The sequence below is a fragment of the Melospiza melodia genome, chromosome 2 (assembly GCF_035770615.1).
Source record: "Melospiza melodia melodia isolate bMelMel2 chromosome 2, bMelMel2.pri, whole genome shotgun sequence".
Classification (NCBI taxonomy): domain Eukaryota; kingdom Metazoa; phylum Chordata; class Aves; order Passeriformes; family Passerellidae; genus Melospiza; species Melospiza melodia.
Genome location: NC_086195.1, coordinates 7,941,706 through 7,965,868, shown reverse-complemented (window position 1 = coordinate 7,965,868; position 24,163 = coordinate 7,941,706). Strand labels below are relative to the sequence as shown.

The 24,163-nt window shown below is 43.7% G+C and overlaps 1 protein-coding gene and 1 long non-coding RNA gene across 11 annotated transcripts in view; one reads left to right on the top strand and one right to left on the bottom strand.

Annotated features, from left to right (window-relative positions):
- Positions 1 to 3,849, bottom strand: part of CASK (calcium/calmodulin dependent serine protein kinase) — a 187,651-nt gene extending 183,802 nt beyond the window's left edge. For 5 of the 10 annotated variants that reach the window (XM_063181784.1, XM_063181798.1, XM_063181812.1 and 2 more), the window contains exon 1: positions 3,718 to 3,848. In XM_063181784.1, the coding sequence (XP_063037854.1) occupies positions 3,718 to 3,776 (59 nt within the window). In that variant the 5' untranslated portion in view covers positions 3,777 to 3,848. Of the gene's footprint in view, positions 1 to 3,717 lie in introns of all 10 variants that reach the window. The other 5 variants (XM_063181790.1, XM_063181802.1, XM_063181805.1 and 2 more) reach the window with 3 other exon arrangements.
- Positions 3,850 to 13,564: 9,715 nt separating this feature from the next.
- On the top strand, positions 13,565 to 22,349 carry LOC134432894 (uncharacterized). The gene is made up of 2 exons (XR_010031428.1): positions 13,565 to 13,938; positions 21,630 to 22,349. It is a non-coding gene; the product is annotated as an uncharacterized LOC134432894 (long non-coding RNA).
- Positions 22,350 to 24,163: the final 1,814 nt, after the last annotated feature.

Genomic DNA, 24,163 nt, shown 5'->3' with positions numbered 1-24,163 from the left:
GAGCCCAGAACTGGGCACAGCATTCCAGGCAATCCTCACAGGGCTGAGCAGAGGCACAGGATCCCCTCCCTACAGCTGCCAGCCATGCTCTGCCTAATGCACCCCAGGATTAATGACTTCAATTGTGACCAAAGCCCTTTCAAACACAAATAAACAACTATCATCTTTATCCCATTGTATTTACAACTTAAACATTTGGAGAAATTTTAAGTAAGTCCTACTGTTAGAAAGGTCAGACAATCTTTATGGTTCTCCTTTAATGCTAACATAAACTGATATGGATCTTAAGAGGTACAGAAACATAAAACCAGATAATTTAAAATAAAGTCCTTGCAGAACAAGGCTCTATCATAAAAACCTTGCCTCATTCTTCTAGATTCAACACCTACTGAAGACAGGCATTCTCTCTCTGACATAAAGAAAACTCCTGCTATGTGTACGTGGAGCTTCTCTGATAGAACAGTCTGCACCTTGGACGAGTAGCCAAGAAGTTTCAATTTTACACCTACTACGTTTTATAAACTACTCCAAGCATTTTGAATGAAAATTCTAATAAAAAATAAACATGTACATTTAGCACTACTATCTGTGAGCTGTCAATCAAACACATGGTCTGATCCACATAGGAACAGCCTTAAAGATTTTACACTGTGAACTTCTCAACCAATACACAGGGAGGATCTCTTCAAAGTCACCTGGAAGCAAGTTAGAAAAAAAAAATGGCACACTTGTATTTTTCATCACTATCACTTATCCTGAGATATGTTAACACATTTTTGAAGGCTAAAAAAGAAATCCTCAATTTATTTCTTTCTGAAGAATGTTTGTGTCAGCCAAGTTGAAGAGATGCTAACCTCAAACATAACATGTCTGGTTAAGTAAAAATACATGACTAATGTTAGTGTCACAAATGCCGCTTTAAAAAGTTCAATAAGAAATTGGGATTGTTATTCCAATTTGTATTTTCAAATAGCTTTCAGCAATGGAAAGGTATACTGGAAATATATGCAAAATAAGATTTCCCCTAACATTTTCTTCTAATGAAAACATGAATTAGAATTTCTCTCTATCCCTCCTGGCCTTTCTTTCCACCCACACCCCTTAAAAATGAAAAATGCATGCTTGCAGAACTTAAACACCCTAAATGTCACATAATAAACAGTTTATCATTGTCATTCCCATCAATTCATTCATATACTACTACCCTGTAATTGTTCCTCACCAAAAGCTATTATTGCTGCATTTACTCAAAGTCAGTCTTATCAGTTTATTGTATTTAGAAGTGTTTAAAGCTTATCCTGAAGATCAGAATATGCCTCAACAAATTGGACTGTCTACTGTCAGCCAAGAAAGTATCTCCTGATTTCTCTAGTAAATTGTATAAGAACTTTGACTAAACACTCAGACATTTTACAGGCAAAGACCTCTTTCCCACACCCTTTATGAAAATACCTTTTACTACCTTAAGTGACAGTGGTAACTACTTATTTAGGAAAGATAAATTACATTTCAGTATTTTATGTGTCCAAAATGCAAATGAGAGCCAGATGTGCTAGCTGCAAGAACCAAATCACTGTATCAATCAATAACAAATCCCAGGGACATGCAGACATTTACTGTACGTTTCACTGAAAGATGTTTGGTCAGATGCATATGGAGCAATTCGAAGCAGATCTACAGCAGCTTTCCTGATGTTTCTTATGGACAGACAAGGTGGTAGCCAGAATCTGTAAACTAAATAAAGATGCTGCACCTCTGGTCACTTGGAAAAAATCCCTGCGTAGCACTGCAAAGAAACAGGAATACCACTCATGAATTGTACATGAAAGTTGTGTATTTATATTTTAAATGTTTGGGTTTTTTAGAGGATGGATGGACTTGACATCTGTGCGGAAAAACCTGAGTAATCACAAGCAGCTATCAGCCCTTCACACCACCACTGCTGCTATTTTCAGTGAGACACCCTGTTTTTGCTACAGTGTTCTTGGCATCACCCTGCTGCTGTGATTCAATATTTATCTGTTACATCTAGTTACATCACAACACTCTCTACAATACCTAAATCTCGTGTGGAACTTGTGCAGCTTACACCTAATCCACCGGTTTTGAGCTCTCCCTTCGAAATTCTCCAGCCTCAGAAGAAAAAGTCGGTGGAGATGTGCAAACATCTGGCCCCGTGTGAATCGATCATCCATCCTCTGAAAGGGTGTGCGGTCATGCATGAGCACTGCACCTTCCTGCTAATGGCAACCGGGCAGGAATGAATCCCAGTGCGAACTGCAGTGCTCACCACAGAACCACTTGTGAAAGGAGTGTGCCAAAAATTGCATTCAAAACACCTTTAATAGCAACAGTTCTGCTCCTACAGAAGCCCCTCAACAGCATCAAGTTATAATAATACACCATTTATGATGGCAAACAAGGCCCTTGGAGCTTAATATTTTTAAAAGTTGTGTTAGGAGCAAGGTGGTGGTGTCTTGTGAAACGACACAACTGAGTGCTGAAACTTCTGCTGACAACAAAGCCACCTGCTATGTCCAAGACCAGCATTTCAGTATAATCCTGAGAAAAGATTAATTCTGGAATATTTTTAGCCCTGGCTTTGAAAGCAGACAGCACTCCACATACACTGAAAAGCATCAGGGTGGAGAGCGGGCAAGAGAATACATGCAGGAAACATTCTTTGTTTATAACCAAAACACGCTCAATTATTCTCATAAAATCCATTATCATGAAGAAGAAAACTCCAGGCACACTGAACAGTGTCACTACTAAGGCTTGCAGAGCAATCTCAGCTTTGGAATCAGACGCACAGAAAACCAGGCAGTCTCAGTATCACCGTATCTTCCCTGTCCTTTTTGCAACACAGACACAACTACAGAAAATACATGAAAGACCGACTAAGAAATAAAGAACGGATTTCAAAACTGAGCAGTCACGGAAATATGGGGGCAGGGGAGAATGGAGTTCATGTTTAATTCTTTATCACCATCTGATTTGGGGGAGTCTCTGCACATTCTTGGTGACTCGGATTGTCATTTTCATCCAACAGCGGTAACCCGAAACAGCAGCTGGGGAACGGCAGCCGCTGCCTCAACTCCCAGGTTTCATACAAGCCTCGAGCATCGGTTTAACAGCAGTTGCATAATAAGACTCAAAAGGCCAAGCACTCCTCCTGCCTTGTACATCTCCATTTCCACACGAGCCACAGTGATGGATCTGGACGAGAACCGAGCACTACCCGAGCGCCACTAGCAAGCCGGTTATTATGCAGCAAAGAAGAGGAAAACCCAACACCTGGCGCACAAATATGCAGACACCCAGCGAATAGGTGGATCTACGGAGAGAGCTATCTTCCCTCTCCCTTCCCCAAGAGGCAATCCTTGATGGGTGTGCCAGGAATGGGATATCGGGGGGGAGGAGAAGAAAAGGGGTGGGAAGTGGTTGCCGCTTGCTGCAGCCAGGCTGAGCGATGGCGAGGTGGTTAATCATGGTGGCTGAGGAAACATGGGGTCACTTCTCCCCCTTCCGCCTCCCGTGTGACGAGGACGGTGGGCACCGGCCACGGGGGGGACCCGCGCCCCGCACGGACCCGCCGGCGGCGACTCAGGTGGGTCCCGGGCGGAGCATCCCGGTGCCCGGTGCGGGCGGGGGGCGCGGGGCAGCGCTCCCCCCGCACAGCCCAGCCCTGCCCTGCCCGCTCCCCGCCGCACTCACTTGCCGATCACCTCGCAGAGCTCGTACACGTCCTCGAACAGCACGTCGTCGTCGGCCATGGTCCGGGCGGGGGGGCTCAGCCCGAGAGGCGGCGGCCCCGGGGACGCCCGGCTCCCCCGCCGCTCAGCGCCCACCGCCACCACGGTAAATCCCGGCCGCTCCCAGCGCCGCCCGCCCGCCCGGGGCTCCCGCGGCCGCGCCGGGACTCCCCGCTCCTGCCGCTCCTCCTCCGCCTCCTGCCGCGGCCGCCGCCGCTCCCCGCGCGTGTCGCACCCCCCACGCCCCCGCCTCCCACCCCCCTCCCGCCCCCTCCCTCCCGCGCTCAGCCGCGGCTCCCGGCGGGCGGCTCCGGCTCAGCGGGGCGGCGCGGGAGCCATGGAGGGGATCGGGGCGGGCGGCAGCGCCGGGTCACTCCCTCGCCGGGCGGGAGCGGGGCGCGCGTTCCCGGGCGGGCGGGCGGGAGCGCCGGGAGGGAGGATAATAGTGGGAGGGGGGAAGGGCGGGGGGAGCCCAGGCGCGGGCGCTGATTCTGCTCCCGGGCGCGAAGAGGAGGCGGCGGCGGAGAGGCGGCGGTCGCGACAGGCGGTCGCGATAGGCGCTCGCGGTACCGAAGGGCGGGCGGGCGGGCGGGCGCGCGCGCGTGCTCCCGGTGCCGCCGTCACGCAAACCCGTCACGGGGGCGGGCGCCGCCGGCGGCGCGCGCGCACGCGCGCGGGGGGCCACGCCCCCAACCGTCCGCTCGAGGGGTCCGGGGAGGCGCGAGGCGAGAGTGGGGTGGGGGCTCGCGCAGGCGCCGGGCGCGGTGACGTCATGGCGCGGGGAGGGGGGTGTGACGTCATGGCGCGAGAGGGGGTCGGGGCGCGGGTGCCGCTCGCGCTTATCGCTCCGGCCGCCCTTATCGCCATTATCGCCCTTATCGCCATTATCGCCCCCATCGCCCCGCGGCGGGCACGGGGGGTCCCGCCACCTCCCCGCGTCCGCACCAACCAGGCTGCGGCAATAAAGAACCTCAGCGCGAACCCGGCTCGTACAGCTCTGTGCAGTGCTTTATTCCCACTCAGTGCATTCCAGCGGGATGTGAGTGTTTTCTGCAGCACGCTCTGAGCCGCCTTTGTCGCAGGGAAAGCCGCTCTTTATCCCCGAGAGCAGCGAATTCACCTTTGGGGATGCGCGTTCCGAGCCGCTCCAGCTGTGCGGCACCGCTGGCTGCTGTTCCTGCAACAGCCCCAAAAACACCGTGCGAGACACCGGGTGAGCTTTAAAACACCCGAGTGCCTTCCCCATTCATGGTTACACGGTTTTTAACATGTTGCACCGGTGTGCTTCTCCAAGTTTTTGAAAACTCGGCTGGTTTGTGGAAGAAAGGAAAGTTCTTTTTGAAGGAATTAGTCAGGAACTCGTGCAGTTTACAAAATGTGTTTCTCTCAAGGTACATTAGCACACGTGCAACTTCCTACAGCTCCTTAACAGAGGTAAATTATGGAATTGTTCCCCAGACAAAGGGAAAAACTGTCAGAGTGGAATTATCTGATGAAATGGGTTAAAGGTTGGCTTTGAAACATAGAGCTGACAACACTTTACCTTGTTCCTGTCTCCAGGCAAATTTAAAAGGAAAAAAACCCAAGAAAATGTAGTGAAAATAATTGCATCTAATTAGTTATGTCCAATAATTACATCACTGCACAGTGCTGTCTTCCAGGGTGAGAGACATTCCTGTGGGTCTGTGCTCCATCCCATAACAAACCTTTTAAAAATATTTAAACCACCATCTGCTCTTTGGACTGCAAACAAAAAGCTGATATATTTAAACTGTTTCTAAATTTCACACAGCTAAACGTGGGCACCCATCTTTTTCCTTTTGCAGGCCCACAAGGCTGAGTCCCACACAGGTCACTCAGTAAGAATTTTTAGAATTTGGGTGAGTGTTCACTTTATGCTTTGAGCTGAAGTTGTCTGCAAAGCCATCGTGAGAAGTTACCATAAAAAAACAATCAAAAAGTGCACAAGGAAGAAAATTGCTGGTGATGGATCTCCTCCTGAGCTGGGGCAAATGCTTTGGCTGCTCCAGCAGCATCACCTGAGGTGTTGCTTCCTCTGGATGCCGAGTTCTTGGTGTCACACCAGGCCACAATGCCCAGATGCAACAGCTTAAACTGAATAAAAGTTTACCAGGTATAGTATATGGGGGCCTTTGCGCCAAAATATTTTAACAGAGCAAAGAACAGAAGTTCTTAAACCCTTTAAGAGCTTGGGAAGACCCTTGGATTGATTTTGGGAATAGGAAACACATAAACATGGCTTTCTGCTAAAGGACAAGGTCCTGGGGCCCAGGTTGGGGGTTTGTTGGGAATGAAGGAAGGAAGTTCCTGGGAAGGAACTTGGAAGACATGGAACAAAAATAGGCTTTTGCTGAAGAGAGGTGATCCATTCCCTGGCATCCAGGAGGCATCTTGCTTACTTGAGGATCAAGGGCAGTGGCTGCTTTTTTAATCTGATGGACTGAGCTTACTAATTTTTGAGGGGTTTTTGTTTATTTTCTGGTTGTTTTTGGTTTTTTTTTTTTTTTTTTTTCCCACCCTTGAGCAAAGAATGTGCTTTTTATAGCAGCCCCAGCATTCTCTAGGCTCACAAGAAGCAAGGTGGGTCCATCAAACCTGTCAGCTGTCCATGCCCAGTGCAGGGGAGGGTGAGCTCGGGTGCTGCCTCCCGTTGGAGTTGCATGAGAAGAATCTCTCTGAGGCAGGGTTTGTGAGCAGATCTGGATCATAAAAAGTTGCACAGCGAGGCAGCAAACGCAGCAAGGACACCACTGCATCAGCAGTTACTGGAACAATTGAGAACTGTGCTGTAACTCTGTTTCACATTGAATGGGCTCAGGAAAATGTGAGCATTTGCCTGCCAGCAGCCAGGACCCAGCAGCAGGATAATCCAAGGAAAGCATTTACCAGTGTGTTTGTGATCAGAAATTCCAGCCACAGGTTCAAAAGTAGTCATTCCCTTTCATAAGCAAGCATTCTTGATTTTCACCCATGTATCCTCATAGATTCTGGGATTAAATGAATAAATCTGAAACATGTACATCTAACATCTCATCAAAAAGTGTGTAACCATAACGTTTGACATAGGAGCAGAAGAAACTTTGCACTTGAGACCTGAAATGATTTACTGGCAAGGTAATGGTCTGAAAACAGTTATTTCAGAGGTGGGAGAAGGACTTTTTGATCAGGAAGGAGCAAGAGAAGGACACTGAGTGCTCACATGAGGAAATGCCCTACAGCCCCTGGTGCCCTTCCCCAGGGCACTGCACATGTTTGGGCTGCCTGTCTGCGAGATTCTGGACAGGCTGGTTAAGGTTGTGTATGCTTAGGTTAGCCAGTTTTGCATTCAAAATATGCTAAGGAGTAGCTGATTGTGGGCTTGGGCACTAGAAAACTTATTTCTAAAAATTGTGTGGGGCTTTCAAGTTTTATTCTCAGGTTCTTTTCAGGGTTTACACATACAGTCTGCACAGCATGAACCACAGGGCAGGTAAGTTGTTCAAAAGTTGGTTTAACTGATAACAGTAGTTATCAGTTATTAAAGAATCTTTATGGTATTTTCACTTAGAAGTTTGATGTAAAAGATACATGATGATGAAGAACAAGAAATTTCAGTGGTTTGCCAGCGTTCTGTTATCCCACAGATGTAGGGAGCACCAAATCCTATTCCTCAGATTCCAATTATAACAGGAATTCCAATTATAACAGGTTCCTGGGTGCTTTGATCTGTAACCCAGGTATTAATTCCCTCCCTCTTACAAGGTTTGAGAACAACCCTGAAGATGAGTATGAGCTGTTAGTAATTTGTAAGAGACAACATTGCAGGCCTACCAGGTTTGTGACAAACTGCAATGTTGTTTAGGTGTGCAAGTTTTATGAGCTGAAAACAGTTCATACTTTGGGCAGTAGAAATGTGTTTGGGTTGAAATGAAAAGAGAAGGTGTTTTGATCACAGGCACAGACATTTTCAGTCCTTGTAAAAACTGTTAGTGAAAAGAACCCTCAAAAGCCATCATCTGACCTGGAGTAGGTCTGGATGACTCCTTGCAAAAGTCTGTAATTAAATCAGCTCAGAATCTGCCATGTGGCAGGGCAGGCTGCAGCTGCAGAGCTCAGGTGCAGCACACAAGTTGTGCCACACTGTAATTAAGGAGGCCAGGTTTCCCCTGAATGCTTGTCTTAACAGGTGACTGAAGTTTGTCTACGAAGAATATCTCCAACTGCATTTTCCCCCTCAGTGGAGTTGTTTTTGAGCTCCCTCACAGTGTCAGTTCTCCATTGCTCAGTGAGAAGGGGACTCTCTGTGCCACCTTTCCTCTCTCAAGCCACCACCAGGTCTCTTTTCTGCAGCCACTTCTCTTCCAAAAGCAGTTGGAGCTTATCTCAGGCCTCTGCACCTTGCCCCCAACGGATTCTGTTGGAATTGACCGCCAGGTTCAAAAGTTCCTGGGAAAGCTGGGTGCAGTCCGAGCGTGGCAAAGCCTCCTTTCCTTGGAAAGCAGGCTGGGAGCTGCCTCTGGAATGAGGAATTTGCTTTCACTGCCCTTGAGACGTGGTGGCCACATTCCCTTCCTCTGGCACGGCTCACACTGACCCAGTAACCAGACAGGTCTTGGTCACTTCCCTCATCTGCGATTAGACTTTGCTCATAATTAAACAGAAATTATGGTAACACTATTGAAGATGGGCATTAAACTAAACCAAAGCTGACCCAATCTGATTCTGTATCACAAGTCACCTTTCAAAATCAACTTCCAAAGATGAAACAGCCCCAGGTAAGAACAGCTGACAATATCAAAAGAGAGAGGAATTCTTTAAAATTACACAAACCCTTACTTAATTGAGTTTCTTTAGCTATTCCTGTTGTGTAAAATTACACAAACCCTTATTTAATTGAGTTTCTTTAGCTATTCCTTGCCATTCTGCTGATTTTCCCCTTCCTTGTGTACCATATAGCTATGTCTTGATTGCATTACTGGAGGTGTTTATTTATTTCTCCACAGCTGCAGCTTTTCCTCATTGATGAGTATGGATTAAATTATAAGAACTGTAGAGGAAATCTCTCCAGGAAGCTTTTATTGAAACTTTTTAAAATTAAAAATGTCTTAGAGGGGTTAAAACCAGGTAATAAAACCAACTGAAAATTCCAGTTATCTTTTCATATTTGCAACCATATGCTACAGTCATGCACCTATACAGTGAAAAATAATTAAAAATCACATTATAAAGACAATATCAAAATGCTAAGTACTAGCACAAAAAAATGAAAACTAGTTACCTTTTTATTTTCATGTCTGTCTTTCCTTCTTCCTTGCATTTGTCACTCTCCTGTCTTCTGTACAAGATTATTAAGCTCTTTTGACTAGACAGGTGCCACCCTCATAGAAACTCCAGAAGGGCCCCACAAATCAGAGCAAATGAGGAACTTTGATGTGGATAAATGGCAGGGAACACTTCATTGAGAGGAAATCCTCATCCACACCATCACTGCTGGATGCTGGGCTTGGAACTGGTGGTTGCAGCTTTGGGAAGATCCCTCAGACTCATTTTTCCAGGCATTATTCTGAAACCACTGCTGTGAGGTGCAGTGACAGTGACAAAAAAAAAGCCAAGGCAGTGTTGGGTGTGTCAGGAGAAGCATGAAAACAAGGCAGAAAGTGTCATTTTACCTGCACATAAAACTCCTGTGCACCCACAGCTGGAGGCCTGGGATGTTTTAGGCCTTCCCATCTCCAGGATGATGGCAAAGGAGTTTGCAAGGGAACAGAGAGAGAATGGCAACAAAACCAACCCAGGGATGAGCCAGCTGCCTTGCAAGGAGAGGGAAAAAGGCTGGGATCTGTCAATTTGCAGAGAAGACACCTGAGGTAAGGTATACTTGAGGTTTACAAAAGCATGAAGGTGAAAACAGACTTGGTGTTCAAACACTGCAATACTGAAACCAAGGGATGATCCATAAAGGAAGTGGGAAGGTAGTTTAAGACAGACCCTGCTTTCAAAAAATATTATACACACACACTGGATAGCAAACTTTTTGAGAATTTGCTGCTACAGGAAGTTGTGGACACCAATAGTTCAAAAAAGAATTAAAACATTTCAGGAATGACACATCCTTATAAAAATTCCTGGATGGAATAGGCAGGGGTGGAGCAGACCTGGTACAACAACAGAAGGTGCTGGGAAAAGGAAGGGTTGCAGGTTGGGACCAGGCTTTCATGCACTTTCAAAGCTATCTCCTAGTGCCACTGCTCTGTTTCCATTTTTGAAGGTGTAAATTCAGTTTTCACTTTAAATTATACAGTCAGCTTCTCCACATCCAGGTGAGTCCCCAGAGTCAGCACACCTGGAGTTCAATTAATCTCCTTACCCAGGAAGGCCACATTTCTGATCTCAGTGTTCCCTCCCAGCTAGGGAGGGCTAGGTGAACCCATTAGGGCGTTTCTTGTGTTCTCAGCCTCTTAGTTTTATTCTGTATTTCATTTTTCATTCCAAACTTTGTCCTCTATTTTGTCCCCATTCTGCCACCAATTTATTTTCCAAACCCTCTTTATGAGGTTTAAAATACCTAATTTTTCTTACTGCATTTCCCAGATCACCATTAATGTGCAGTAATGCAATACAAAAGCTGACAAGGTTTACAGTTGAAGGCTTCTAAGACACAGCTATGGCTTTACCACTTATCCTATAGCCTCAGGGTAAGCTAAGCTTGCCACATTTTAAAACTTTAGAAGAGAATACTAATTCTGTAAGTCGTTGTTTACTAAGTATTTCATCTTTGTTATCCAGCTTTTTTCTTTTTCTCCTGGTGTTCTCAGCCTCCTTTTTTTCTTTCAGATGGGGAAAATCTTCACAGAAGAGTGAACACCCTCTGCCTCACCATTTAGCTACTTCCCACTTCCTCCTCCCTCTTATGCTTTCCTTTTCTGAAGTATTATGCTGGGACTGCATGATTATTCACACCCAGACTTCAAGGTTGTTTTATATTTCATGAGTAAAATCACCTGCAATGGAAAGAGTTGGTTTTGACTTCCTGATTCAGACTGGCCAAGTTGCCATTGAGAAAATTCTTGTAAAACTTTTTACCTGGAGGAATCCAAGATGGTTTGCAACAGATCTTTGAAATTTAGCAGGAGGAAAACTCCTGGAGGGTAAAGGGGTAAGGTTTTCCATGTCCCATGAAATTCTATTCATGTCTGTCAAAGGGAAAAACTGGGAGAAAAATGTTCTTTTTTCCTCTGGGTGATGTTGGCAGCAGGGCTCTGAGAGCCATCCAAGGGGACTGGCCATGGGCAGCCTCATCCCTGGCAGTGTCCTCAGCATTCCCATTGTGCTGGGGCCTGGCACTGAAAAGCTGTTGTGAAAGTGAAGTTTGGAGACAGCAGGGAGAGAAAAAGCCTGCCCCACTCTATAACAGCTCTCTCTAGACCCTGTAGACAGCCTCTCTCTGATCACTCCCTTTATGGGCTCTCCCTCATTTTGAAGAAATTTCAGCCGCTCTCCCTTGATGGTCACCTGGGCGCTGCACAGGGTCCAAATCTCAGCAGAGACTTCTGTGAGTAGCTTGGGGCCTTTTCATTTTTAAGGAGGAAATGCTTCTACTAAGGCATTTTTTCCCCTTGGGAAAAGGCACTTGTGTGCTAAGTATGAGCCTTTTTTTGTGATTGCTGCCCTATTTGCTCTCACTGTTGGAACATCAGTGGAGAATGTAACAGGAGGTGGGAAGAAGTGGGAGAAGGATCTTGATTTAAGGACAGGAGAGTGACACATAGGAGAGCAAATTGTTATTTATGCTGTAAAGTGTGCTCCTCAGTGGTGCTTTGCCTGGTGTTTTTACATCAGGCCAATATGCTCAGCTTCAGGCTTTTTTTGGCCATCAGTACTCATCTGGAGACAAGACTTGCCCTCAATTTTCTTTCAGCTCCAGGTGTACAGCATCATCAAACATCTCTCTGCTCCTTCACCAATGTAAAATATGTTATCCTAGAAGCAGAGGAAAACCAAGGATCATGGAAATATGTAAACACTTTCTACAGAGCTGCAAATGCCTGTTCTAACCTCATGTTATGCATGGTGACTCCTAATCAGAAGCTCTGTTTGATGCTGGTGATTCCTTACCACAAGGAATACAAAAGAATCTAGCAGAACTAACTTCTCAGAATTATATTTTTACAGTAACTTAAGAAGGAAAAAGCTCTAGGAATAATTAAATTTTCTGTGAAGAAAATAGCCAGAAGTAACACATGTTGCTGATAGTCCATCCAAACTTTTGTCCTATAAGAGGCACAGGGACAGAACAGAAATACACACTTGTGTCCTTCTCCTGCTGTGTCCCTCAGATCCCTCAGTCTCCCTTGCTGTTTGACTTCTCTTTGGGGATTTTGCAGTGCCATGGTGTCCATTTTGTGCTCCACACCCACAGACTTTGGCTGTGCCTGTGCCTGATGTCAATAAAGGGCTTCTTAGACAGGAAGCTTGAGTTCTGTCATAATAATTGGTTATTTCAAACAAGGGCTGGACAGGACCAAGTGTTTTCTCCTTTCAGAAGACAGGACATGTCTAAAAATCTTCTAAGAACTTATTTACAGTAATTGTCAGATCAGTGGGTAAATCCCATCATAAGTGAGGAAGCTGTGACTCATAGTACTAAGAGGTTTACACGGGGTTGTGTTGTCCTTCCTTTGGTGCCTTTGGCTGGAAGCATGAAGATAATCAGGGAGCAGATGTGGCCCAGAGTAGCTGTACCTGTCCAGAATTGTGTCAGCTCAAGGATGTGAAGGGCACAAAGACCAGGAATGAATTAGGGACAGGGAAAGGCACTTGGTTTGCCTCTGCTGAGCAAATACAGCCAGTGCTCAGCTGGTCAGGTCAACCAAGATTTTGACAAGCAGTGGTCAATTCTGTTTTCTCATCCTGTAGTTTCTAACAAAGAATCAAATACAAATCATCTCATGAACTTCAGGCCTCAATGGTCTCCATCTCAGCTAATTGTCTGGATTTCCTTGACAGACAGTCAACAGATAGAGACATTTCTGAGGCATAATCACTCTGGATGTGCTGGGGAGGCAGTAAGGAGCTCCAGCAAGTTTCCCTTAAAAAAATAGCAATTTTTTTGCTTTGATCTTTCAAAAGGGGGTGCTTTAAACTCTTCTGTTAATATAGTAATAGATGCCCTAAAAGAAAAGGAGATTACTAGCTTTTAAAAAAGTAATGAGAAAGGTATTTTTTCCTTGTCTGGCTTTCACAGAAATGAAAAAAATGTCTCCTCAATATTTCCTTGTTCTGGAACCAGCAGGCACCACGGAGTTTGATAGGGATCTGTCTGACTTGGATGTGAGCTCCTAACAAGAGCAGTGCAATTTGTAGCTCGTATTTAACAACTGGTTCAAGCCAGAACCTCTTAAAGACAAGGTTCTCAGCAACTTCCCTCTGCATCCTGAAATTAAACATTAACATAATAAGGAAGTTCAGTTCCTAACTTAATCTAACTTAATGAACAAGCACATGTTCAATTAGTCTGAGGTGCTCTGCGCTGATTCATGGAGTTGGAAATATCTCCCAGAGTATCAATACTCCTGCTGTCAGATGGCAGCAGGTCTGTTAGCTCCACTTCTGCCATGTCCTGAAACAAATTCATCTCAGCCTGTGGGATTTTCCAGGGTCCCTGTCATTGGAAGGAAAGATGAATCTGACTCCATGTTCTTAGAAGGCGAATTTATTATTCTATTCTATTCTATTCTATTCTATTCTATTCTATTCTATTCTATTCTATTCTATTCTATTCTATTCTATTCTATTCTATTCTATTCTATTCTATTCTATTCTATTCTATTCTATAATGCTATACTAAAACTATACTAAAGAATAGAGAAAGGATTCAGACAGAAGGCTAAAAGATAATAATGAAAACTCGTGACTCTCTCTAGAGCCTCAACACAACTGGATCTTGATTGGTCATTAAATTAAAACAATTCACACGAAACCAATCAATGACCAGTTGGTAAACAATGTCCAAACCACATTCCAAAGCAGCAAAACACAGGAGAAGCTAATCAGATAATTATTGTTTTCATTTTTCTCTGAGGTTTCTCAGCTTCCCAGGAGAAGAAATCCTGGCAAAGGGATTTTTCAGAAAATATGGCAGTGTCACAATCTGCTGTGGCTCTTGGCTGTCAGAAATTCTCAGGTGAGATGGCAGTGCTGGGACTCCTCCTTTGGAGAAAGTGTCACATATTCCTCTGCATCTGTCCACCTGCTGTGTCAAGCTTTGTCTCTGGCCACAGGATATCTCTTATAACATCATTGCTGTTTGCAGTCATTGCTCTTCATTCCCACCGTTGTTTCTTACAAAATGGTGACAGCTCCTGGTATCCCAGATTATGCTTCTCTTTTACCTTCCCCTACTTCATATTTTTTCCCATTTATCTGCTGGTTGTTGTGACTTTGACATGAATTCCTAGTAAGCACTCAAGAACAGCCACTCTTCAGTTTTCAGTTGAATAAAATGTAAGCAGTAACAAGTCATGTTACAATGGTGCCGCTCCATTATTAACAGCACTAGGTACAGATCAGAATTGGCATCCATTCCTGTGTGTTCTTTAACATTTTCTGCTGGCCTGTAGAGGCTGGAGATGATGGAGATTATGGTTATATGACTAAACTTATATTTCTGAATAGAATGGTTAAACAGGACCCCAATAGATGTCAGACATTTCTGTATCAGGTATGCCAGGCCTAGCATCAGGGTTCAAATTTGGGATGCCATCTTTCTAAGCTGTTATCTTTTCTAGCAGCACTGTCCCAGGAAAATGAGAATACTCTCAATGCCCATCTAGGATAAGGGACTGCTGACTGCAGATTTTCCTTTCCAGCCAGGACATGCTAGCTCGTTTCTCCTTTGCATTGGGAACAAGTACTTGCTGTATCATATGGCAAGTCTCACCACTTCCTTGATGAATTCATTTGTTTAGGATCAGGACAAATCTCTGTACCCTTTTCTCAGAGTTTTCAATCCCTAAATGAATTTCCTTCCCTCATTTTATAATTTTTCAAAGACATCTTAAAAATGATCACTCCAGTCTCTGTAAGCATCCATCTGACATTAAGAGCACCCCCCAATTTGAGCTTGATAAAGATTATCAGTAAAGACAGAATAATATACTAGGCACAGTATGTAAATAGTTTTAATTACATTTTGTAAAAAACTTGTTTGTAAGAGCAGGTTTGACAAACAAAGTCTGCATTCTGTGTTTACTTTTTTTTTTTTTTTTTTTTCTATCTGCTTGATTCATGTAAAATCTGACTCTGGACCTTGAACCACAGCTCAGTTTTTAAGTGGGTGAGTGTGCCTGCAGCCACCAAAACTTTCCTAGGTTTGCTTTTAACTTGCAAATCATGTTTCTGCAGCTGAATGTTGTTCTTTAAAGTACTACTGTACTACTTCCCAGATCCCTGTGGCAGACAGCCAATTTCAGCCAAAACTTATCTCTGGGGAATGGGAGCACGAACCTTTTTAGTTGTGGTGCTGGCAACTATTGACACCCACATGCAGCTGAAAGAGAATCACAGAGTCACAGAATGGCTTGGGTTGGAAGGGACCTTCAAGATCATCTCATTCCAGCTCCCCTGCATGGGCAGGGACACCTTCCTCTATCCCAGGTTGTTCAGAGCCCCATCCAACCTGGCCTTGGACTCTCCCAGGAATGGGCACCCCCAGCTTCTCTGGGCAGCCTGTGCCAGGGCCTCAGCACCATCCCTGGGAGAGAGCTTGCACCATTCTCATTCTTGGAGTGGGAGGAGGAAAACTTGATGTTGTGATTACTTTCACAGGCCTCTCGCTGCTTCAGCTCCTCAAGAGCTTTGTGACTGGCAGTGGCTCTTGTTCCTGGAGTGCTTTGCTGTGTCCTCTGCTCTGCAGAGTGCCAGCCTTAGAAAGCTGGTTCTGGCAGCTCTGCCAGGCACAAATTTGCATGCAACATTTGTCTCTCCAAGGAATCTTCAAACCCTTTCTTGTCTGTCAGGCTAGGTGTACTAGTGATAACATCAACCTCCCTCATGTGATCATTTCCTAAACCATTCTAGAAAATGAGACGGATTAATGAAGACTTATTATTTAAATTGCTCAAGGTACCCAGCTCATTTTTGACTGAACACAGGAGCTTCTGCCATGACTGCCACAACCAGAATGGATGTCTATTGATCCCTAAGCATCCCCCACATCCCAGTTTTAAGATTATATGCTTTAGTTTAAACCTCATTAACTAAAGCAGCTATGACAAAATTTCTGAGAGTGTGCCCACTGGTTAAGCTGGTTGTATATGAAAGCACAAAGCTGTGCATGGGTTAATTGGCTCCCCTGAAAGCTCTCTGATTTCAAATTGCCTCAGGTATCTGTGCTGTCCATTGCAGCCTTCGGTGTAGTTACACCCTTAGTTTTATTTTTGGTCCTGGGCTTTATTTTCTAAGCCTACAGAGCCAAGATGTTTGAGTGATTCATTCCTGCCATGGCTTAACCTGGCTCTGTGCTCCAGCTCTTGGCATTTTCCAGATCTCTGGAAAGCTGTGGTTCCCTGCCCTGGCTGCTCTACAGCTGCCACTGTCAGCCCACAGTAGCTGTGGCTCAGAAAATGTTCAGGTCTTGCCCTTTGAAGTCTCTGGATGTCACTCATAACTAATCACTCATCTCTGAAACGTTCTCCCCAATGCTGAAAGTGTTTACAGAAATAATTTACTGTGGGTAGGCAAAAAAAACCTGCTGGCAATTTAAAAGTAATTAAAAATTTTCCATTTCAACACTTGAGGGTTTCCATCTTCAATGCAAAAACATCACAGGTCTCAGCAGCTGTCACCCTCAGCAGACCCTGCTTTTATTGGAATTACATTTGAAGTAGAAAGGTTTTCAACAGAATTTCTGATTTTTGTTTTCTTGTAAATTTAACCTCTGACTTCAAATAAGAGGAGGCTGGTAACATTGTTTGCCCTGTTTCTTAGATACTGGATTATGCACTTGCCTGATTTTTATTTTACCTTTTCCTCTTTATTCTTTGATTTTCCATGTTACAAAAATGACACGGTAGCCCTAAATATAGCAGAAGATTGCTCATGAGACCATCTTAAATTAATCTTATTAAAATAATTGATTAAACTTGGTTCTTGACTAAAAATTAGATCTTTTTTTTCCTCTTTGTTTGACTCAAGGTCAATTTTAAGCACCTTTGTCATTCTTTGGCAGATAGGCACAATGTCCTGGAAAACATTTTGAGGAGAAATAGCACAGAGAAAGCTTGTTCCCACACAGTTCTAAACCCCTGGGGTTCAATTCTGTAGCACAGTTAAAGATCACATGTGTAATCTGCTTCTTAAACTTGGGACCTCTAATATGTAGGGCTAAGTGTGTGTTTAAGTATCTGAAAACTTTGTGTTGTCTGTTTACCTGAATCAGCCCTCTGGATGGTGATAATTTAGTCCAAGTACCCTCTGAAAGCATGCCTGGCTCATTTTCAACCACTGCAGTAAAAAGACCTTTCTCCAAAGGGGAGATAATGCAGGGGAAATACTAACTGAGGAATCCCCCACCAAATTCAGTATATAGCCTTGCCTTGGATTATTTCTTTGCTGCTTCTTGCTGCTGGATACACCAAGCCTTTAGAGTGCACCTTCAGGTCATGTAGACTGGACACAGACATGGAGAAATTATTACAATTCTATTTATTTTTTCTCCTGTCTTCCTAATGCACTTATGGGAGAGATACTCAGTGAAAAGTTATCTTTACAGTATGAGGGGCTGTTGCCAAGAACTCAACATGAATGATCAAACAATTTTACTAATCTGTTTTTAACACAGCATAAGAGGTAAGGAAGAATTGTGTCCTACACAAATATAACACAAAATCAGAATAATATTTTCTGATTCAAGTATCAGCATGTGGAAAAGAAAAGGTTTGCTCTGAAGTCAGCCATTTAGATGCTTTGGCAGAGAGAAAGTCAAAAGTTCTTCTGAAATAAGGAAAGAAATACGTGGAACATGGAGATCAAAGCCAGCCTACACTGTAGGATAACCAGCTGTCATTGGCTGGTCTCTCTGTGGCGCATTTATTTAAATACCTGTGTATTCAAATAGTAATTGTTCTACATTTCTAAAGCTCTCTCTCTTCTATTTGCATATTGGTCTTGCATAATTTTGAATAGGACTAAATTGCTTCACTAATTTTGACTAATATTTTAAATGAAGCTGCCAAAAAGTTACAACCCTAATTTGCCTAATAGATTTGCTTCTATGAACTTTCCTTCAAGCTGCTGCCTGGGTAAATATATTAAAAGTTCAAGTGGTGTAATTTATCTCAGACCTTCTGCAGTTAGGGTACTGTGTAACACTTCATGTAGTCAAAAGCCAATACAGTGCTAAAATGGCAATACTGGAACAAACTGCTCAGATTCTTTATTATGTGAAATATGTCAAGACCTTGAAACTAATATCTGCAGCATATCAGTGCTTTAATTCTGCATTTGAAAAGGAAGATTTGACAAAAAATATTTAAATACACAATTACAAGGACCAGTTGAAGGACAGGAAACAGTGGGGCTATTGACACAGAAACTAGAAAAATGAGTGGTGTAAAACATTTGTACAGAAAGAATATTTGGTTTTTTATAAGAATTTTCCTTCAGCCTAGCATTAGAATGGTTAAAGTTGAACCCAAACATTTGGCAACTGTGCCCTGCTTGGAAATATTTACAGAAGTCTAATGCCTACCAGGTGGTAAAATTTTCCTACCAGGAATCTCCAAGAATTTTACAGAACATTAATAATCAGGCTTCATAAAAAAATGAAAGCACAGCTTTTCCAGATGTGTCTGCTCCTGGAGGTGGGTGGTTTGAAGCTGTGCCTCTGCTTGGTGCTCCCTGTTCCACCCAGAGAGGAAATCCTTGGAGAGCTGTCAGAGCATTCAGGGATGTGCAGATGAGCAGGACGCTGCTTGCTCTGTGCTCACCTCCCCTGGCTTGTGATGCTCTGATGGAATTATGGAAAAAACCCGCAGGAATCAGCACTGAGACAAACAGGGACCTGGAAAATCTTGATTTTTTAAAGCACCACCTGCACTGGAGAAAGGAGAGAGGTGTGGAAAGGTCAGGAAGCTTACTGAAGGTGACTCTGCCAGGAGCTGGCAGAGCAAGGATCCAGAGCTGACTCTGAGCCTTGTGCCTTCATCACCAGGCTGGCTTTTATTCCAGGGAGCTGCAGCTCAAATGGGAAATGAGAGACACTGCAAAGGTATTAGACAGCTGAACAGATTGTAAGTGCTCTGGACAATCTTGTGATTACAGCCCTTGTGAGCTTTGCTTAACTGCTGGGTAAATGGGATTAAACAATTATGAATAGGTACGAGGCACCTAAGAGGATATAATGTGGTAGGAACAAACATTTTTCCATCAAGGAAGATGCAAGATTTTCTACAGAAAATAATAATTTAAAAAATACTTAATTTATGAAAAATTCTTTGTAGAAACCTGCGAATAAAAGCTAGTTGTTGTGGAGGAAGAGAAAGTTGTTATAGAAACATGGAGAGACGGATACAGAAATGTCAGAATGGCCTGGGGCTGAGTACCAGTACTTGGTGATTAATGTAATTTGCAATCTGTAAAAGAATGGTCAGTGAGGTGGCAACGTTTGCAATACGACAAAATTGTCTGGGATAATTAAAACAAGAGAAGACCAAAGAGCACTACAGAGATAGCTCAGCTAGGTCACTGAGCATCAGATGAAAATTAATGTGGGTATTGCAGTTTGGAAGAATTACCTGAACTGCTGTCAGAGGTCAAAGTTAATGACAACCAGTAAAAAGAAAAAAAATTGAGTGAAAACACTGATGCAAACCTAGGAGGGGCTTGGAAGAATTTATGGATTTATATGGAATAAATCTGTGGTATGTTTATTTGGAACCTTTCAGTTCTACATATCATATGAAAAGAATGAGTGGCAGAAAAGAAGAGTTTAGAAGCAACTGGGACAAATGACGTGGAAAAATTTCCATATAAAGGATTTCCATATTAGGATTATCTAGATTAGAAGAGAATATATAGCTGTAGAGTGCATGTTAAAAAAGGGAAGATATTTCACGTTCTTGTATTTTTAATTGCAATACAAGAGCAAAAAGATGTTCAAACAATCCAAACATCAAACAAAAAAGATAAAACATCATAGTTAACTGAAGAATGAATAATAGGTAGCAATGGATGCAATACTGTACTATACTTCTGAGGCCAGGAGCAGAACCAGATGGAGGAATGTAAAAGATATTTATGTCCTCAATTAGAACATACTAAACGATGCATAGAACTGAAGAGAAAGGATAGTAAAAACAAACCTTAAAACAAGGAAATGGAGAGGCTATTTCATCTTTGCATTAAAAAAATGGATTTTGTCTTCCTCATCTGAAGCACCAGGGACTGTCAACATCTGCTGACATGATCCTAGATGAGCTGGTGTCTGAGTCTACCCATTTGGAAGACAAAGGTGCTAATTAGAAGAATGAATATGAACAATAGAAAAAACCAGCAGATTGAACCACTTTCATATTTGGGATAGTCAGATGCTTCATTCTTTTTAACCAGGGAGTTTATTTTCACAAGGGGTATATAAAATTAACTATAATAATTAGTTTAGGCAGTATGCTTATACTTAGATTCAGGTATTTCTGTTTGTAAAGAATGCTTTTATGGACATTTTCAGTCTCAGTCAGCAGGAGACAGTCAGTGTACAGGCACAGAGCAGTTCCTTTATCAGGTTGAGGAGCTCATGACCTATATACCCTGCCATCTGCCCATCTCTTACGCCAAGGTAAATCTGCCTCACTCAACCACTTCATAAAAGAAAGGAAATGCAGCAAAGGCCAATTTATTAATAACCAGAAATCCTCAACTGTCTTATAAACATCAGAACAAGGATCAGAACAAAGTGGTTTTGCTGTAGCTATCTGAGCAAACCAGAGGTCAGAAATATTCCCATTTAAAACAAACAATCATTTGCAGAATAGCAGGTTATCCCACAGAGCCACGGAGACTCCTGTCTCCATCTTTGTTTTCTTCCTGAATGTTTTAGTGGCTGGGTTTTCCACCCTGCAGAAGGGAGCAGAATGTGCCTCAGGTGTGTCCCAGCTCATTACCTTGTCCTTTTGTGCTGCTGAGTTTGTGTCTATTCCATTTCCCTAACAGTGTGGATGTCCACAAACTGAGAAGTCTCATGGGCTGTGTCTTGTCAATTGATCTTAAATTTTGATGGGCTCAATGCGATGTGAAATAAAGGCCATAAATCTCCTGGAAGACAGCTCTCACTTTCTGATGTAATTGGAATGGAGGCAAGAATTAAGCGGCACAGATGTGATTTTTTAGCATATATTGCCTTCAGAAAGAGATTCACATGTCATGGGTGCTGGGCAGGCAGAATACATAACTAGGGGGACCTGTGTGGTGACCTGAGTCCTTTTGGTCACATAAAACTCAGCAGCACCTCAGGTTGGTGGCAGAAGTGACTGCCCTGGCTGTGACCCCCCCGTGCCTGGGGCTGCCTCTGGCTGAGTGGAACTGGGTATAAATAACCAGAGTTTCCTGACCCAGGTGTTACAGAAGCCTTTCCCCCACTCTGCTTTTACCTAGACACCTTATTAAAAGTAGTCACCTTGCCCCCACTAAAGAACTGTGTTTCAGCAGAAGCTTGAAGAGTTTACATTTTTCTCATAATGAGGAATAGTTTGCTTTTAAAACATAGCTCAATTAGCACTTAGAGAGTTTGCATTTCAGTAGCTTGCTGTAGCTCTTCAGTCCATACCTATATCCTTTTCTCTCTTTTTTTTTTTTTTTATAATTTCTCCTGAAAAACAGCTGGTTCCTATCTTCTGCTGTATTACCCAGTATGGAGGGACTTCTGCTGAGGATGTGCCAGTGTCACAGCTTCCAGTCAGGAGCACTCAGCTGACTGCTGCCCCACAGCAGCTGCACTGGGACCCCTTTGCTCTCCTGCCACAGCTGATCCTGCTCCACTGCTGTGCTCCAAGGCACTGGAATTTGCTCAGACTCCACCAGGATGAAGAAGGAGGTGTTAGGCAGAGGAGAAGACATGGACATGTGTCTGCTCAGCCATTTGCTGCTCTACAGTGTCAAGTGCGCTCCATGAATGTGCTCTACCTCTGCCAAAACACCAGTTTGTATTTCCACAGCATTCCTGGAGCCATAAAAGTGTCATTCCACACCTCCTCAGGTGTTAAAGCTTATTTAAAAACTCCTTCAACCCCTATGGCATTTTATAGCTCTTGCTCTAGAGACCTGAAGTTGACTGGACATAAGCAGGTGAATCCTTATTTTGGGATGTTCACAGCTGAGCTCCTTGAATTTGAAGGGATTCTGCACTGAGAGCTTGGTCTCCTGTTATGGAAACAAGGCCTATAGTTATACCCAGCCTTTTCTTAGTTCTGTACTTACAGTTCCTCAGAGTTAATTTCAGGTTTTTAGTGCTCCTAAGCTCCCTTTGACCTCTCTTTGGCCCAAAAATGCATAGCTTTGTTCTTTAGTCTTACCTATAAATAAAAACATTTTTTCTCTTAATCCTGGTGTCTGTGATCCTCTGTCCACATCAATCCTGATGAAGGTTACAGTTTTGAACTTTGAAACCTTTTCTAGGGAATATTCCCGTATTTGTCTGTGTGCCTCATTCTGATTTTTACCTGATTTCTTACATTTTTCTCATACCTTCCTACAATCCCTTCTCCCTCTGTTCAGTTTATCCCACAGCCTGCCTGAGCCTCACTCAGCCAGTGTCTGCCTTGTCACACTTCACTCCCGTTGCCAGGGCCTTCTCTTTAATGGGCAGTTCAGGCTTCCAGAATTTCCTAATTTCCCTCTGAGCAATCTTTTCTGAGAAATACCTCCCCTTTTAACTCAGCCATTACTGCCTACCAGTAGTAGGGCTTTGGGGATTCTTTTTTAAGCTCTACCTTTGTTGCATTTAAACCCCATTGGTTTTAATAGCAGGGCCATTAAAGAGTCAGAGAGTGAGAGCTGTAAGAATAATACACAGCATCTTAACTTGGCTATTAGGGGAGAGTGGTTTCTAAACACCAGAAGTATTGTCAGTGAGACACTGCCTGGGGCCCTGGAAACGCTCCAGCCCTCAGCGTGGGAGTTTTTTCAGGGTGGCAGTGGGGTGTGAGCAATCACATCCCTACCTGGTTCGGATGGTTGCTGTGGCTCAGAGCAGCTGCCTGGCACTGCCAGGGCCAAATGCCACCAGCAGGAGGTCACAGCCCACCATGCTTTAGGCACTCACCTCATATCAGGGTGTAGTGAGGGCCTTTCAGCTTCTTTATGTCCACCTTCCTGTGCTGTTCAGTGCCCCCTTGCCTCTCTCTGCCTGTCCTGTCTGCTCACAGGATTGTTTCTCACATGGTGCCGCAAAGGCTTTTTTGTGACTCAGTGATTAGAAGGTGAGTCTCACCTGCTCTGATTAGATCTGGTTCAGCAAGGTTAAAGCAGCTGCTTTAAAGATTGTCTGGCAGGCTGGGGAAGGATCTGTCTGTCTGTCTGTCTGGGCTGACTTCAGACAATCCCCTCCCAGAAATCCAGCTGGTTTGATAAGGATTCCCAAGAGTCAGGCCCCAAGTTCCCAGTTCTATGTGGGTGAGCCTTCATTCAGCCTGGCTCTTGCCACCCAGACCAAGGGATGTTTCCAGCGTGCTGTGCACTCAATAAACCCCTGGCCAGAAGTGCTGTAAGGACCCTGCAGCTCTAAGCTGAGACAAGGTTATAAAACTGGGTTATAAAGGTTGTAAACTCCAGAAGCCTGCCTGTTGTTCCTGTGTGTGTCAGATGCTTTGTGAGACATCAGCTCAGCAAAGGTATCCAGAAAGTGAAGACTGAGCTTCTCTCTAGCTTCTGAATGACCAGCAGCAGCATTTCTGAGCAGGGGACACAGTTAATGACTTCCAGTGAGATTATTGAAGTCCAGTGATTGATAAAGACACCCCAGTTTAGGCTCCCAGTACTCCAAAAGCAAAATGTAGTGAAGACTAACATTTGTCTATAAAGATTTGGTGACTTAGTCTATAAAGGAAGCAGACAAATTCAACTGAGAATTGCAATTTCTTAAATAATTTCCTTCCATAACTGTATTACAGGTTATTTTATTGGGAGATGCTGTTTACACAGAAATAAAAGTATGTAATTTCAGATTTCATACGAGGCTATTTAATTTCATAATGAGCAAAGAAAAAAAATTGAAATATAGATAGAATAAGTTGTTTGTATCAATGTGAAATGGCAAAATAATAAACCCAATAAAGTCCCCTAAATAAACAGCCATGGATGAAACCCTGTGCTTAAAAGTCAATTGCTTTTTGATGAGGCTGGAAAAAATGTTGGTT